The sequence below is a fragment of the Mchenga conophoros genome, linkage group LG12 (genome assembly GCF_057382185.1).
Source record: "Mchenga conophoros isolate Kocher_MC1m ecotype Shallow Benthic linkage group LG12, M_conophoros_male_GT1.1, whole genome shotgun sequence".
NCBI classification, from domain to species: Eukaryota; Metazoa; Chordata; class Actinopteri; order Cichliformes; family Cichlidae; genus Mchenga; species Mchenga conophoros.
In genome coordinates, this window is record NC_140537.1 from 26,334,252 (window position 1) to 26,351,102 (window position 16,851).

General features: G+C 39.5%; 2 protein-coding genes and 1 long non-coding RNA gene across 3 annotated transcripts; all 3 read right to left on the reverse strand.

The window, feature by feature from the left end:
* Positions 1–650: 650 nt before the first annotated feature.
* On the reverse strand, positions 651–1,964 carry LOC146562731 (uncharacterized). Its single transcript, XR_014894684.1, has 3 exons — positions 1,816–1,964; positions 1,347–1,464; positions 651–1,146 (listed from the first exon to the last, which is right to left on the reverse strand). It is a non-coding gene; the product is annotated as an uncharacterized LOC146562731 (long non-coding RNA).
* Positions 1,965–4,046: 2,082 nt separating this feature from the next.
* On the reverse strand, positions 4,047–5,694 carry avp (arginine vasopressin). The gene is made up of 3 exons (XM_085294822.1): positions 5,528–5,694; positions 4,750–4,954; positions 4,047–4,674 (listed from the first exon to the last, which is right to left on the reverse strand). Exons 1-3 carry the CDS (start codon positions 5,645–5,647, stop codon positions 4,538–4,540), a joined length of 462 nt encoding a protein of 153 aa, XP_085150948.1. The 5' UTR covers positions 5,648–5,694; the 3' UTR covers positions 4,047–4,537.
* A 3,477-nt stretch (positions 5,695–9,171) lies between these two features.
* Positions 9,172–16,851, reverse strand: ubox5 (U-box domain containing 5). The gene is made up of 7 exons (XM_085294815.1): positions 16,714–16,851; positions 14,133–14,196; positions 13,354–13,455; positions 11,596–12,332; positions 10,860–11,479; positions 10,394–10,576; positions 9,172–9,695 (listed from the first exon to the last, which is right to left on the reverse strand). The coding sequence occupies exons 2-7, from the start codon at positions 14,184–14,186 to the stop codon at positions 9,475–9,477; spliced, it is 1,917 nt and encodes a 638-aa protein (XP_085150941.1). The 5' UTR covers positions 14,187–14,196; positions 16,714–16,851; the 3' UTR covers positions 9,172–9,474.

Sequence of the window (16,851 nt, forward strand, 5' to 3'; positions counted from 1 at the left end):
TTCTTTTTTGGAGAACTAGACAGCAGCAGTGACATGCAGGAACGGGTCTGGGCCAGACATAGCTCCAGGCCCCTGCGGCACCTTTAGAACAGCTCAACTAAGTGAGCTATAGTAACACACCACAGTGTGTGGTTGGTGTTTTTCTTCTTCTTCTTCTTCTTCTTCTTCTTCTTCTTCTTCTTTTTTAACATTTTATCAAATACCTCTAGTATGTGGAAACTATTTGGAGTAGGTCATATTTTTCCAGAGCTTCAATATAAGTGAATAGCAGAGGCCAGTTTCCTTTTTAAAGGGATTTCTCAAGGAATGGTTTCCTGCAACCAACATTTATGAAAGACACTTCCCGAAATGACTGAATGTGGTTGGCAAAAGCAGCTTTGCTACCATGATGCAATTTTATTTAAGCTTAACATGGAAGCTACTTGTCACAAAAGGGCGTGACACCAGGTAGTACAAGATTTTTGATTTGACTTCCTGACACAACCTTGTCTCTAGTTGGAACTGAACCAGCAGCCCTTCTTAACTGTGTTAACTACTACACTATCAAGCTGCGTGCTGGTAGTCTAATGATGGCTTGATGATCATAACTACTATATATTTGCAGATTAATAGAAAACAAAGTAAAAGAAAAATAGACATCACACTTTACAGTGTTTTAAAAAACATCTATTTGCATCAGCGCAGTGGTACAAGATATAGTTGCATCATTAAACAGTTTAAAAAGTTTTAGTACACTGTAAAAAAATACTCCATTACTTCATATTCTATTACATGCAAACCTATGTTTTTTCTTACATATAGCATAATACACTTAAAGTAGCAACTCAGAAGTAGGATGGTGTCTGTCAATGTAAAACTAAAATATAGTAGCAGAAGTAATATGATATTACTGTACTAATGCCTTAACATGTAAGCAATGTTGCTGCAGGCAGCTGAGGTGGAACTAAATGATAATTATTACATAATAAAAACTCTGAAAAACACCTTTTGTGGGAAACATGACACACAAACATCTGGAGAAGACGTTTCTTGTCCTAGGAAGGACGTCGGCGCGCCTTCAGGTCCTTTATTTTCAGAATGGTCTTCAGTTTTGGCTTCACATTGGGATGAGCACATACTGGCTTTTTGAAGTTCTTTACATACAGTCTGTGGATGCACAAGGAAAAGCAATTAAATACAAATATTAATGTAACCTGAAGTAAAAGGTATTAGCTTACAGTTTGATTACTGATCATTATTTAACTGAAACTGTGCAGCTGAGGAATGCATGATTACATGAATTATGTATCATGTAATAACTACAAAATTACCTGTAACCTTTTGGAAAATTAGTTTTCAACACTTACACAAGTGCTTGGATGTCACAGGCACTGTTGCTTTCCTGCATCTCCCATCTTTGAACGTTCATCAGTATTCGTGGCCGGATGTCACTCTTTGTATTTATGCAGCATTTTGGAATTCCAGCTGTAAGGTATAACCAAATGTAATGTATGTTTTTATGGAGCCTCATAAAACTGAACAGGATTAAACATTTCATGTCATGTAACAGTGGTCATTGTTAAACAGATAAGAAGCATTATACAAAATGTCTTTAAAAACACTGTATGAACACTAAAATTATTGAAAAAACAGACAAGTGTTTTCACCATTTCTAAACTTTAGGAGGAATGTGGTAATCACACACCTGCACACATAAAGAGCTCTAAGTGTCAATTTATTTACTTATTTTGGATGCACCTGATGTATAAATCAGTGCATATTCAGTCCAAATGTCTCCTTGATTTTGCCAAATGTATTTGGCCTGAGTGTCCTTACCTTCACTGGAGGTGATGGCCAAAGTGCACAGACAAACAATCACAAACCCAACTTTCACATCCATGATGGCAGAGCAAGTGTGGGGAGGTAACGTGTCTTTGGTGTTTAAATACTGACACAGAGGTCCTGCACATGCCTGTGCACACACCTACGAAGATCCAGAGAAGCACATGTGAACATCTGCTAGCGTCTCTTTGAATGGAACTCGGTAATTAAAATGCATTGAAAAGGTATTAGTATAGTATTGGTATTAGTAAAGTATTTACGAAAAGAAAAGTTACTTTCGTTTCCAGCTTAACTCTTTGTTCAAACAGTCAGTGCTCATAAATACAGGTATGATGCGCCAAGGCAGGCTCTGACAGGTTTAATCACCACTCTTTGAACAGAATCTTACTTGACTGATTGATATGAAATTTAAAAAAAATGGACGACACACCCAGAGTCAACATTCAATACAGTTCACTGCTAAAGGTCAAATTAGAACACAAAGAACGTCAGATTTGAGTCTTTTCAGGGATATTTTCCAAGTCTGGGGACAAATTAAGATGTGTGATTAGCGCAAAGCTCGGTAATAACATTTAATAACTGATTAATTTTGTTGTTAAGAGTTCAAGTGGCACTTTGAAGTACTGATCATGCAGGAAACTTGACACTTTTTACCCTTTAATGAATGCGCATGAGCAAGATTGTGTTGATGAACTCAACTTTTGGGCACACAAATAAATAAACAAATAAAAAATGCACGGTTAAGTCATTTTAAAAGTGTCGTCCTGTTTTCCAACCTCTTTAGAGCCAAGGTTCATTGTGTACCCAGGTGTGGTTTTCAACTCTTACGTGTTGTGCAATTTAACTGAGCGTGCAAGCATACAGTATAATTACTGAGAAAAAAAGAAAAGAAAAACATGCTGAAAGGAATTCTTCTGGTTGCACCAATGTCAATGAGTGACTTCTTGGCAGTTTATTTTAAAGGTGGGAACATTGGTAAGTCAGTAGGAGTCATAACTGACAAATAAAAACGGTGTCTGTAGGATGTTTGCGCTTGATTTGCACTTTTGATCCAATGGCTAATAGCTCCCCAATACCACCTAAGGCCTTTGAATCGCAGCACTTTATGATTTATGGGATCTTGCTTCCCAACTGTCTTTGCCTTTGTGACATAGATGTATTGACTGAGGTTTGAATCTCTCTGACATGTTTTGTTCCGTGAATGAGATCTGGAGGATTTGCTTTGGTTTTAATGATAAGCCTCTGTAGTCTAGTGCAACTCCTCTGTTTAGCTAATGAAAACAGTGTTCAGTAACCAAAGTCTACAAAATACATCATTTGTTAACCACGAATGAGAATGTGTTGAACTAGCTAAAGATAAGGGATGATTCACACATTCACTCTTGAAGCACTTTATTTGTGTCAGTTCCATGGCCAATTTAGTATTGTCATTTAACCTTACAGACATGTCTTTAAACTGTGGGAGGAGGCTGGAGTATCTGGAGGAAATCCACGCAAGGCACAGTGAGAACACACATACTCCACACAGACAGGCCCCGACTGATATTTGAACCAATCGTCTTCTTGCTGTGAGGTGACAGTGCATGACATTGCCACCCACGTGTAGGTTCCCCTTGTGCTACTAAAACAGCTCCGAGCTGTTTTGTCATCATGGTGTGACAGTGGCCGGGGTCTGAAACCTGGGGAATTGGCAGCAGGTCTATTTGTATCTGTGGGTTTTGAGGCGTCTCCTTCATAGTGTGGAGCACAAGATGAGTCACACATAAAATGACTTTCCAAAAGTTTAGGATTTTTGACGTGCCACACAGGTATTGAGTCAATCAAAGAACATAACTGTCAAAATCTGGGAGGTCCTGCATCTAGTGCCAACTGGATTGAAAAACAGTGCAGACAAACTGCCAGCACATACAGATTTGGCAGCAAATTAGCATTCACACAGACGGGAGTCTGATAGTTAGGAAACCACTATCTTTCATCTACGCAAATTATACATGTTGGTACACAGTGCTGAGTTATATGGTTGGAGGATATGAATGCATCAATGCAGTCAGTTTATGTAATTCCTTGAGCAGCTAATCTGTGTGCAAAACAGTTTTGATCGAAACTGATCAAATTACAGCAATTATCATTCCTGATTACTCTGTGGTTATTGTTGTGGTTCCTTTGACTGTCGCTTTCTTTCGCACACTCAAGAGTATTCTGGGAAATGAGGAATCAGAAGAGCCTTTTTGGCATTCTTTCATTCTGTATTGTTTCTCCCATTTTTAATATACAACAATATTTCTACTACACAAGAAGCAACTGATCAAGCATTGACATTCTGCTGTTTTACCTGGATGCCTGTATCAACTGTAATCTTTAACCTCTGACTTATTTACAATGTGCTCTACTATATCTCAGTTTTGAAATTGGAGCTCTCGGGTGTCTTCTTATAGAGAATAAACTTTGTTTACAGTATGTGCATTAGTATATACATTTTTTAGGGGGGAGCACACATGAAACCTAATGTTTTCCTATCAATTAATGTGGTTCTTCTCCCCTTGTATTTTTAGCCCAGCTAATCAGAAAGACACTTCAAACAGAAACAGTAATAGAACCAAGAAAATTTAAATTGTTCAGAGTTCAGATCCCAAGGCTTATAGTGGAACATGGATGAACTTCATTTCTGTTGCAGTTCCAGGTCTTGAGCAGCAGATGGACGCCCACACATAAAATATCAGTACTCATTCTGTCCTCTGGCAGCCACATGGAGAAGACGCATCAGCAGCTCTGTTGGTGAGCTTCTTTCAGAGCCGTGGACTGGATCTGTGGCCTCTGTCTCTCCCACGCAGTCAGAGTCCACCATACAGCCCTCTGAAAAGAAGAAAAACAAGAAATGAAGTTCATATCTTACATGTCAACATGTCAATCAATCAGACCAGTTCGTACCAGAATTGCAGCAGAATCCAGAAATAGCGCAGTGCCCTCCCTCAGACCCACAGGATCTCCCTCCTGCCTGGCAGGGGGTGAGCAGGTAGTTCTCCTCCACACAGTGAGCTGTTTCTGGGGAGCCAAACAGGCAGCCGAAACCGTCCCCACAGCAGATGCTGGGGCCAAAGCAGCGGCCCCTGTCTCCAGGGCCACAAGACTTGCACTGGAGGAGAATGGAATTGAATTTAGCAGTATTATTTTCTGTTATATTATATCATATTACAAGACCAATGATACTTTCACGTTCTTTTCCATCTTGTATTCAACAAAATCAACATTCATTGCATTGCCTCAGCAGAAGAATTATAGCAATATGAGCATGTGAAATAAGTCACAACCATTTTCTTTCCTACAGTCTCTCACTGTAAATCAGTATTTTTAAACTACATGAGTAATATCTAATTTGTGACTTTAAAAAAGGTTCAATTGAGTTGGTGTTATTTTTTTTTTAAATCTTTCCATAAGTGACTTTTATTTTTTATCAGTATGATTTCTCTTCCGTTTTTATTAAAATCTGATATACCCAGTAAACCACTCACATTTTGATCCCATAACATCCATTGCACGCTCGGTTTCGCTTATTTAAAGGCTGCTTAGCATTCCTTTAATTTTGTGAATTGCTGGACCGTTTTTTCTTGACCGTTTGTTCTAATGTTATAGGCTAAAGCCAATTTAGAATCAAACACAGCCAGTTAAAGAATAAGCATGCTGTCTTAGCAGAAAGAACAATGCTCACCTGTCTGATTCCAGTTTCAGTCAGCGCTCGCTTCCCTCCTCGGGGGCAGTTCTGGATGTAGCAGGCGGAGGAGAACGCAAGGAGTCCTAGGACGCACAGGGGGAACAAGGAGTGAGGCATCGCTGTCGGTTTGGAGTGAGCGCCGCGCTGCACCTGTGTGTCCTCCGCCGGTGTGGATGTCTGTCTGGTACTGCGGTCATTTCTCACTTATAAGCAGATGGACATGTTTGACAAAGCGATTGATTCCTGACGTCACTTTCGTCCCCGTTGCGCTCTCTCCGCAGGGATGCGCGCCCGAAGGCCACCGGTGTGCGCGCGACGCGTGCGCGAGAGGTCGCCACAGATGTGGCTCTGCATCGGATGTGTGCCATCTAACAAATCTACACAAAAACAGACACGACAGCAGAAGATACAATTTCTGTATTCAGCACTGCGCCTATTTGTAATAACTTTGAATAATTTCACCCCCCGCTTTGACTGACACACTGAAAACGGCAAAACATGAACAACTAATTGGAGTTTGCGAACAATTTATTAGCCCAAATTAACCGCAATGAGGGGGAATAATGAAGAACATTTAATGATCATGCACAGTTCGTCACTGTGTGTAGTTTTCACTTTTAGATTAAGACAAATGTGGTAGCATCATGACAACAGAGGTCACACAAATTATGTTCCAGACTTAATGTAAAACTAGTGGGTGTAATGATCCTAACCAGAGTAGCATTTTCAAATAAACATATTACACCTTGATTATTCCTTTCAGCGTCTTGTTGCATGCTCGGGGTTGCATCTCTCTTATTAGCTGTTGTTATACTAATCAGCAGTTAAATGAGAAATGGCAAAACTGAGCATCAAAGGCTGCAGGTCCAGGTGTGAAGCTCTTTAATTAGAGTCACAGCATTCAAAGCTCATCCTTCAGTGAATCTAAATCTCATTAAACTTTACAGTACTCCAAATGTGAAAGAAAAAGTTTTACAGAATTTACTTTCAAACATTTCTCTCATGATCTGCGGCAGCAGATCAAGTGGAGCAGAGAGAGGACTCAAAGGCAGACACTGGCTTTAACAGAAGGCGAGCAGTTTATTCAGAGCGTTTGGCAAAACGGTACAAAAATAAGAAATGCAAATTTTCGTGAAAACATAAACTGCAACAATAGGAACATGGAGACACAGGGGGTAGACGCTCTGACGGAGGAAAACAGAGACAATAAATACAGTGAGGGGTGATCAGGGGAGTGGAAACAAATGGGACCACAGCAGGAAGAAATAGGACATAACGAGACAGGAGACGCAGCACTGAACGCAACACACAAGAGACAAGAACTATCAAAATAAAACAGGAAGTAGCTCGAACACCGAGACCCAGACAAACAGGACTATAGGAGGCCCTAAAGTGCCAAAATCAAAATAGAGACATAACTAAGACTCAGTGAAAAAATGTTTGTCATTAAATACATGAAAGTATCAACAATAAATACTCTTTCATGTATGTGTTTATTTTACTTTACAAAAATTTCTGTGTATTTTTTTTTTTTACAACTATCTCTAGGTTTACAGAGAATGATCCAATAAGCGAAAAATAGTGAGCTCCAGTGAGCAGGAGTTCTCTGGGTGAACATGCCATGTTGACACCAAACGTGAGAGGAAAATAGCCAGACTGGCTTGAGCTGATAGGGGAGCAGCAAGAATTCAAATTAGAGTTGATTAAACGCAAGGTATGCAGCAGAGCACCTCTGTAAGCACAACAGATGCAGAAGACCACACCGGGTCCCACCCTTGTCAGCTGAGAACAGGAAAATGGGCGAACGTTTCCTGATCACTCTCAATTTCTACTGATTGTTGGATCATAATTTGACATAAACAACATGTAAACGTAGCTCCATCCTGGCTGTTTTTTCATGTGTAAGGGACATTGTTCTGGCACAATTTGGGCCCTTCAGCACCAGTTGAGCAATATTTAAATGCCACAGCCTATTTGAGTATTGCTCCTGACCATGTCCATCCCATTATGAAGGGATGAAGTCTCTACCCACAAGCCATCGGGCTACTGAATTGCTGAAATATTGAACAGTTTATTTTGCACAATCACTATACACACTGTACTTTTATATGCCACTATCTCTGCACTACAGATGCTACAGTATTTCAGTATTCTGTATTTATTTATTGTAGTCTTTTTTATAAATATATATTTTCTTTATTTTTATACTTTTTCTTATTTATATCTAGGCATTGCTTATGCGCAATATTGAGAGGGCTCTGAGCCTAAGAATTCCATTACTGGTAGTTATGTGCCATTATTTCCTGTATATGACAAATAAAACCTTAAAACATGTGACGACATGGCACCTGGTAGTTACAGAGTGTACCTAAGAAATTTTCTGTTAAAAGTAAATGGTTGTTTCCAGTGAAGAATTACCAGAGAGAATACATTTCTCACATTTTTCAGATTAATCAATGCTAATATTAATTTTCTTAGTATGTTTTCATTCATTTAGTGGTATAATAACTGATCTATTAAGTCACATGTTTACTTGTATTTATGGCAGTTTTAGTCTTCTGCAGAAATTTCTTGATGCCTCTAATACGGTGTATAATAAGAAAAGTTTACAAACAATAAGAGTTCACAACATAAGCAAAGTTTTTGTCTAATAAGTGTATAAAGTCAGTGACTTTGACTAATACAGTGTGATTCAGTATCATTTAAGCACTTTAACCACCACTTGTATCGGAAACAGTGAAGCCCATGTCTTCATTTCACATGCAGAACTGACTCCTGTCTTTTCTCTTACTGAGCGGATACAGGATCACGACCTTGATTAAGCTTAATGCTGTCAAGGAAAGCAACATACAGATTATGCTATTTGTGATGGTGAACACCAACTAAATACTGTTTGCCTCACATTTCTCCGTTTAACCCTTCTGTGCACAATAACTCAGGCTTGTAAAGGGTAATTAGCTTCAAGAGTTCAGAGGGTAGTGAAAGAACACATGGGCAAGGAGGAGGTGCAGCCTCCTAACGTAAAACTGCTCCTTAAAAAGAAACCTGAAACCTAATGTAATCTAGTGTCAGTATTTCATACTACCTGAAATACCAACATAAAGGTTATTGTTAATATCACATAAATATATTTAGAACTAGTACATGATGTGTCTGGATGTTCTTATTATTCCATCTTCTGCCTGCGTTCACCCATTTAAGACAGCAAAACAAGGCAAGGAACAGAGATAAGGACAAAGAACACATGACATCAGGAGGTCAGCTGAACACGACACTGTCTCCTTCTTCACAATGACCACATAACCTTGGTTGGACTCAATTTCTACTTAAATTCTTTTGGTCTCCTGCTTCTGTGCCCAAACATTTTCTAGTCAAATGCATCCACGTAGAGGGCGGCCACACAAAGACTGCAGACCCAAGGCTGCAAGTACACTTCAGCGCTTGATGAAAAGAAAGAAAGAGGGGGTGGAGGAGATAAAGAACAGGACTTTATCCACACTATATTTTTTACAATATTTGCAAAGGTCTTTGCTTTCAGAGATGTCCTTTCCTGATCTGTGGAGATTAATAAAACAGGCCTGTGTGATCTGATATTGTGACAATATGAGTGTAAGAAGATGTGAAGAAATACAATTCACTGCTAGATCTGAGGTATCTTTAATCCACGTGAGCAAAAATATACAAAATAATACAATAAAACAACAAATGAGAAACAGACAATTTAACAGGAGTGGTTGTGAAAACAGTAGTTATAACGTGACAAATAGACTTACAGTGTAAAGATGTCATGCTTACAAAAAGGGTAATAAGGTACTGTCAAGAAAAGTTAACGGTCCATAAATAAAATCCTGAATTTCCAGTTGCAAATTTTTTCTTTTTACTTAAACATCTGGAATACAATCATGTCTTCAATTTGTAAGTGTCGGTTGGATTCTTATGCTATGTTAGTGATGCACCCGTGTGATGAGGGCACGTGGGGTGGGATGTTGGCAGGTTGGGCACACAATACGATTGGATGTTGATGTAGTGGCCGACCTCAGAGGATTGGCTTCCTTCTGCACGCAGGCGCGGCAGAGCAAGTGACCACAGCTCAGACGGTAGACGGATGATGCTGAGGTGGAGTAAAGGGACACAGAACAGGAACACGCAGAGCACATCTTCTCACCTATTAAGCAAAGATGGGGCGAGGGAGAATCACTTAATACTCACTTAATTTCAAACAAACTTTAAATACTTCTGCCATAAAATTTTAAGCAATGTTCTGTAGCCAGGTAGCATTTGGGGCACTGCTTATTATATTAAACCAATTTAAATGAAGTCAAACTGATTTGGATATAAGGTCACTCAGAGTGCTTTACAAAGGGAGAGCAATACAGAAAAACATTTAAAGAATGTAAATGCAACTCTGGTTAAGCATTGAATGAGAAAGCGTGACAGCACTCTAGAAATTTAACACCATGTTTGTTTTGTCTTTTGTGGCAATGATCAGCAGGGAAACAATAGACATCTGGTTCTTATGTTACAAATGTATCAAGTAAAACTGAACACTTGCATTTCTCCCACTTCACTGGCGCTTTAAACTTGAACATAGGCTCAAGGTTTGTTTTTTCAGTATTTTTTTCTCCACTGTAATAACACAAAATTGAGTTATTCAGAACAGAGGTAAGCAGCAGTGAAGTGGTCGGAAAAATTTCTATGTATGGTTTCACACCTCTGTTTTATTTCTAACTGACATGAATCAAAACTGACTACACCAAAAACAAGATTTCTAAACAACTTCTCCAGATTTCTTTATTATATTTCAACAGTCATATACTTAGGGAATAGTATTTACTCAAATGTATCAGAGGGTGCAAATCCTACCTGTAGAACTGCTCAGGAAGCCTGAATTCTGGCGCTGTTGGGTGGTATTCAGCGTTTCAGAGTCAGGACTAACCCGCTTCTGGGGCAAATTTGAAGTGAAGGAGGGCCGGCCCTGCAGGGCAGAGAAGAGGGCCTCATCCAGACTAGCAGATAAACGCTGCTCGTGGGAGCTGCAGCTCGGAACTGAAGGTGCACAATGAGGAAGCAAACGTGAAGACAGCAGAGAAGTCAACAATCAAGACAAACTGAAAAAATGGCATGGATATGGTTTAGATCAGGGATGTCAAACTCATTTTACATGTCGGTCCACATACTTTGATCTTAAATGGGCCAAACCAGTAAAACTCCAGAAAAGAAGTTTAACTACATGTTCCAAAAGCCATCCAATTGGCTGGATTGGGCCAATTCTGGTCCCTGGGCCTTATGTTTGACACCCCTGGTTTGTATGTTTACATGTTATACTCACCAGAAACTGCATCACTTTTTAGTTTTTTTGTTTGGAGTTCCCTCTCAGGTGTCAATGTGTCCTTGGATTCTTTGGAAATATCACTTAGATCTCGTTTCTTTCTCCTGTCTAATGCTGATTTATTACCTGTACTTAAAGGCTCAGCATCAGATGTGTGATTTTTATTATCTGACAAAGGTCCTGACCCTGCATCTTCTATCTTCACAGTCCTGTTTGTGATTCTGGTGTCAGCATTATATTCAGCAGCACCACTGTTTGAGCTTTTACTGAGGCACAGAGAGCTCTGAGAATGTTCGTGTACTTTGGAGGCTAGAAGTCTTGAGGCCTGTGTATTGTCTCCTGTAACTCCTCTCCCCAACATCCCATCCCTCCTCGTCATTCCTTTCTGCAACAGGAAGTGGTCAATGCGACTTTTCAGTTGGGGGTTAGGAAGAGGTTGGGAAGTTGAAGTGAATGGTACACCGGTGAAAGGGTCATTTGGGGGTCTACCCCACGTGGCTTCCCTCTTCTGGTACTCTTCCAGAGTGGAGTTGTCCACTGATACACCACTGGGCAGCAGCATAGGGAGCATCATCACTTCCTGTGTGAGTGGATCAAGGAATTCTTCTGGGATGGAATGACTACCAAAGTAAACGACATATTGGCACACATCAATACTTACATAATCTATAAAACCAACAGTATAGATGTGACAGCCCGATAATTAGTTCTACTACTTTTGAAATTACACAAATACCTTGGAGGTTCTTGCAGTCCCTGTTTGCTTTGTCTGATAGGAGGTGCAAAAAATGCAGGCTGTTGTAGCCGTCTTTCACTGGCCTCGTGGACTTTTTTGATCCTCTCCACTTCTTCTGCAGAGCAGCTGCGAGCAGGTTGTCCCCACACAGTCAAAGATTTCAGCCCCAGAGATGATGCTGCACCACCATAAGGCATGGTTACACGAAGCTTTGTCACAGCCCCGAGCGAGAGCAAACCTCGGCTCCATAGCTCCTCTTGCAGACAGTTTGCAGGTTGTGGAGGAGGCGAGGACAGAAACGGGGCCCTGGGGCAAAAATTTGAACGTGTGAAACAGACTTTGGTTTCCTCCTTTAGTTCGCAACGAGCCACCAGTTTAAACTCTGGCTCAGAATTGCTGGATTCCGTGTTTGTCTGATGTTTGAACATGCAGCCTCTTTTCTGAGGCTCACCTGGAGTCACTTCACTCCACTGCTGGGCCTGAAGACTCCACTGGTGGCTGTTACTCTGTTGAGATTTACTCTCGTGGTTTCGAAGTTCTCGTCTATTCGCTGCATTCTGATCTTTCGCCTGTATCTGTTTCTTTTGTGGAAAATCTTTGGTGCCTGTAGAAGGTAACGGATCAGAACTGGTGCTGATCTCCAGTTTCTTGCAAGCCTGTCCCCTGTCCATACCCCAGGGCCACAACTCAACATCCACCCTACACAGCTCCACCTGGAAACCAAACTTCAATGTCACCTTGAAGGAACAGAAGAAAAATGTGTAAGGTATGGATATAAACACATTACTATAATAATCATACCTAGTTTTTTTTTAAATGTGACTCTTACAATGCATTATGAATCCTCATCAAAATACAGGATATGTTCTCCATAAAAACTCAAATAAATAAATCATATTCAGGAAAGTTAAACTATCATATGACATCCCACAGTGGAGAATACCACAGTTCATTGCAACAATGTGGGAAAGTTTTTGTTTAAACTGACTGCTTTAAACATACAAATGTACCATCGCTGCCAGAGAAAAACATGATGGTAAGAACTACTAATCTCGATTTCTATGCACAAAGAGGCTGAACACACATTTCCTATTGAAGCGTGATTCATGAAGGGAACAATACATGCAGGTGTGTATGCACATTTAGTAAATCTGACTTTCCTTTTGAATGCCATTTTTGGCTTTTTACCCTTTTGTTGCATTTTTGGCTTATGTTACAAATACACTTTGGGTGCTCAGTCAGTGAGCGGTGTTTTCTATGAGGAAAAAAATAACCTGCACAGCTTTCAAATGAACAAAAGAGATGATATAACAGACTTAAGGAAAAGGAAGCATATTAAGACCTCTTTAGAACACCTACTGCATTCTGGTTTAAAGGGGTTCAAATCTTAAGCTTGTAACAAGAATAAAAATAAACTTTACAGTTGGATATCCGTGTTCAGCCCCATCAACATAATACTCTACATAATTAATGTTTGGAAACAAAAATACAGTCAAAAAGATGACAAAACAAACAAAAAACCATAGATAAAATATAATACATGAGATAGAATAGCTACTCTTCCTCAGTGTCTTCCTGACCTGCACATTTTCCCCAAATTCCCTGTTTTCAAGCGGTTATTATTTAAATAAAAGGTAGTGGTACTTTTTTCAGTACCAAATACTACTTCTACTGGTACCTATTATTTAATGAGACATATACACATTTTAGGAAAAAATGCTGAGTGTCAAGTTCCAAAGTATGACAGTGAAATCTTACCTGTACAGGTGGACGAAGGAAATATTCCAGCTTAAAGCCACGTCTGCGGAGGGCAGGGTCAGCTGATACAAGATTTGTGACATCATAGCCATCTGCACACAGCTGGAGAAGAAAATTAAACTGGTGTCAGTGTTTTTCAGGGAAAGCTTGAAATTGAAAATGTACAGAGAAAAGCTACATTATGTTATAGTAATGTAGGATTGACTGCTTCTTGAGGCGACTGTCATGATTTAGCACCATAGAAATAAAACTGAATCGAACTGACAGCAGATATGAGAAAATTTGAAAACAATTACAGTACACATGCCTCACATGCTCATGAGAGAGTCATCACAAGGTTAAACATGGAAAGCTCATATGAAATGAGAACAAGCCATGTAAAAGACATAAATAAGGCACATGTGGAATAAAAAAAAACAAAGAAACTGTTTTCTTGAAGGTGATAACATTCATTTTTTTAATCCTCTGAGTGTGATGAAAAAGACAGCCATGATCGGATTAAAAAATACCAATGAAAAGAACACAAGGACGGTTGTGATTCAGTCTCCCACACAGCACTTTATCCCACCGGTTTTTTATTTATTTTTATTTTTACATTACTGTCCTCCACTTCCTGTGTCATTTTGCGTCTGTCTGCGCTGCTTTGAACTGCTTATCTAAAAACATATCAAGCCTTTTCTTGGACTTTAAAAAACAAAAAATAAAATAGTTAAATAAAAAAAAGAAAGGAGGGGAGGGGAGGGTACCTTTATGTGGCAGGTCTATAAAATATATCTCACCTTGTTACAATGAGCTGTCGTGTGAAAATGTGGCAAGCAGAGATTCACAACCATACTCTCCAATCTGTAAAGAGAAACAGTTTGTAGTTATGAACGTTTTCTGACGTCACTTACACAAAACTTATAGGTCACAGCAAAATGGGCCATTTAGTGAATAGAGCTCATGAACCCCAACTCAGAAGGTAAACATATATTTGCTGTGTTTACACTTCCATCTCATAATCATCTCTCAATAACGATTTTTAACACTAAGTTGAATGACCTGAGCTTAATTTTTCATTATAATAACATAAAATGGACATTTAGCGAAAGAGCCTGAACTTTGCATGCACTAACAATAAGCACAACAGGACGTGTTTGTTCTTTAAGCACAGGCTATTTAACATTTAAAGTCATACGTCATTGCAATTCCCAACAATATTATTATACAGTAAGTATTTATTACGATGAAGAGGAAAGACCCTGATTTGCACATATGTTTGAGCTGTATTTCAATTGAATTCAATAATTCATTTCTGACTGCCTCCAAGATAGGACTGAAATCATTAGTCAGTTAACAATAAGACACATGATTTAGCAGTTAATTAATTTATTAAAGGGAAAGCCAAACATTTCTCCTTCTTCATCTTCTTTCAACTGCTCCCTTTAGAGCAGGGGTCCCCAATCCCAGTTCACGAGGGCCAGTGTCCCTGCAGGTTTTAGATGTGTCCTTGATCCATCACAGCTGATTTAAATGGATAAATTACCGTCTCAGCTGTCTTGAAGTTCATTACCAGAGGCCTGGTAATGAACTAATCATGTGATTCAGGTGTGTTGACCCAGGGTGAGATCTAAAACCTGCAGGGACACCGGCCCTCGTGGACTGGGATTGGGGACCCCTGCTTTAGAGGTTGTATGCTGGACCACGTGCCTGCATGTCACCCCATCTCTAGCATCCTTCACTATCACGCCAACCCTCTGCATGAGCTATTTTATTACATCAAGAACCTTGTCTGTGGTCTTCCTCTTTTCATCCTTTGTGGAAGCTCCATCTTCAGCATACTTTGTGCAGTGTATCCACTATCCTTCCTCTGCACATGTCCAAAGGATCTCAGCCTTACCTCTTCAAACAGCTCAACCTGACCTGTTAATCTGATATAACTACTCTTACTCTTGTCCAAACATCATAGTCCACGTGGACTATGAGTGCAGATCGTTTTGACCTTCTCTATACTTCTCCATCAAACGGCTTCTCTGTCTTACATCACTGTACATTATAATGGGAGACACAGCCTTCAGCTTTCAGGCCCCTCTTCTGTGGAACCAGCTTCCAGTTTGGATTAGGGAGACATACATCCTTTCTACTATTAAGATTAGGCTTAAAACTTTCCTTTTTGATAAAGCATATAGTTAGGTTTGGATCAGGTGACTAAATCCTTCCTTAGTTATCCTCCCTGCTTGCTTGCTGCTACTACTGCACATTCACCTAATGTATATACTATATATATATAATGTTCTTCCTCTACCCCCCGCCAAGGAGCATGTCAGGTTACATTTCACTGTGTGTTATACTTGTATAACTATGCATGTGACAAATAAAGAACCTTGAACTTGAGTTACGCTGCAGGTCTAGGCTGCTGGGGGATTTCCATGATACATTCAGCGTTTCTTCTTCAGTCACCTTTTTCACTCACTATGTGTTAATAGACCTATCTGCATTTAATTATTAATTATTATTAACCTCTGTCTCTCTTCCACAGCGTGTTTTTGTCCTATGTTCATCAACTCAACCCCAACAGGTCGTGGCAAATGGCTGCCCCTCTCTGAGATTAATCAAGTATTCTGATTCTGACTGGTTCCACTGAGGTTTCTTCCTGTTAAACGGGAAGTTTTCCTTCCCACTGTCGCCAAAGCCCTTTCTCATAGGGGGTCATATGATTGTTGGGGTTTTCTCTGATTTCTCTGTATTATTGCAGGGTTTTTATCTTACAATACAATGCGTCTTAAGACAACTTTTGTTTTGATTTAGCGCTTTATAAACGGAACTGACTTGAACTGAACGTCTGTGGTACTGATAAATAATGATGTATGATTTTTTTTCTCTCTCTGACCAGACGTTTAGTGGATAAATAACTTCAACTCGTACAATCATTATTAAGACAGTCGAAACAATCAGAATTAATAACAGCTCACCGATAGCTGAGTCAAAAACAGTTATCAACAACTATTCTGATTGTTTTCAATGTATGATCTAAAACAGACAAATCAATGTCTCTCCGTTTCTTGTAGGAAAATAACTAAACCGAGAACATCGCCACTTTTTCACCACTTAAGGATATTTTTAATACAAAGCTATTAATGACTGAACAAGAACGCAATCGTTTCAGGGACACTGTCAAACGTATCGCTGCAGCTTTTGGTTAGAATAGACTTGTAAAATAGATTTTACATGTAACTGAAAACTACTTGGTTACATGTAAAATCTGTTATGAATTCAGCTGTATTCTAACCAACAGCTAACAATGAGCTAATATTTAAACTTGGGTGAGACTGACAGTGTTAACATTTCCACAGCAAACTAAACCAATGAAAATTAACTCACTTTGCTTGGTTGCTGACACTTTCCCGCTTTGAGTCTTTATTTTGCGTGTCTAATCATTAGGAAAAAAGCTACTAGCAGCGATCTGTTATTAGCCACAAAACAGCTACATAGCTTAGCCGGCTGAGCTACAGCACGCTG

Excerpts from the sequence above, each read along its gene's own strand:
- ubox5 (XM_085294815.1), bottom strand. The coding sequence starts at position 14,186 with ATGGTTGTGAATCTCTGCTTGCCACATTTTCACACGACAGCTCATTGT. Across the intron at positions 11,480-11,595 it reads GGACTGCAAGAACCTCCAAG|TCATTCCATCCCAGAAGAAT; the intron begins GTATTTGTGTAA and ends TTACTTTGGTAG. Across the intron at positions 9,696-10,393 it reads CTTCCTGAGCAGTTCTACAG|GTGAGAAGATGTGCTCTGCG; the intron begins GTAGGATTTGCA and ends TTTGCTTAATAG.
- avp (XM_085294822.1), bottom strand. The coding sequence starts at position 5,647 with ATGCCTCACTCCTTGTTCCCCCTGTGCGTCCTAGGACTCCTTGCGTTC. Across the intron at positions 4,955-5,527 it reads CTGAAACTGGAATCAGACAG|TGCAAGTCTTGTGGCCCTGG; the intron begins GTGAGCATTGTT and ends ATTCTCCTCCAG. Across the intron at positions 4,675-4,749 it reads TGGATTCTGCTGCAATTCTG|AGGGCTGTATGGTGGACTCT; the intron begins GTACGAACTGGT and ends TCTTCTTTTCAG.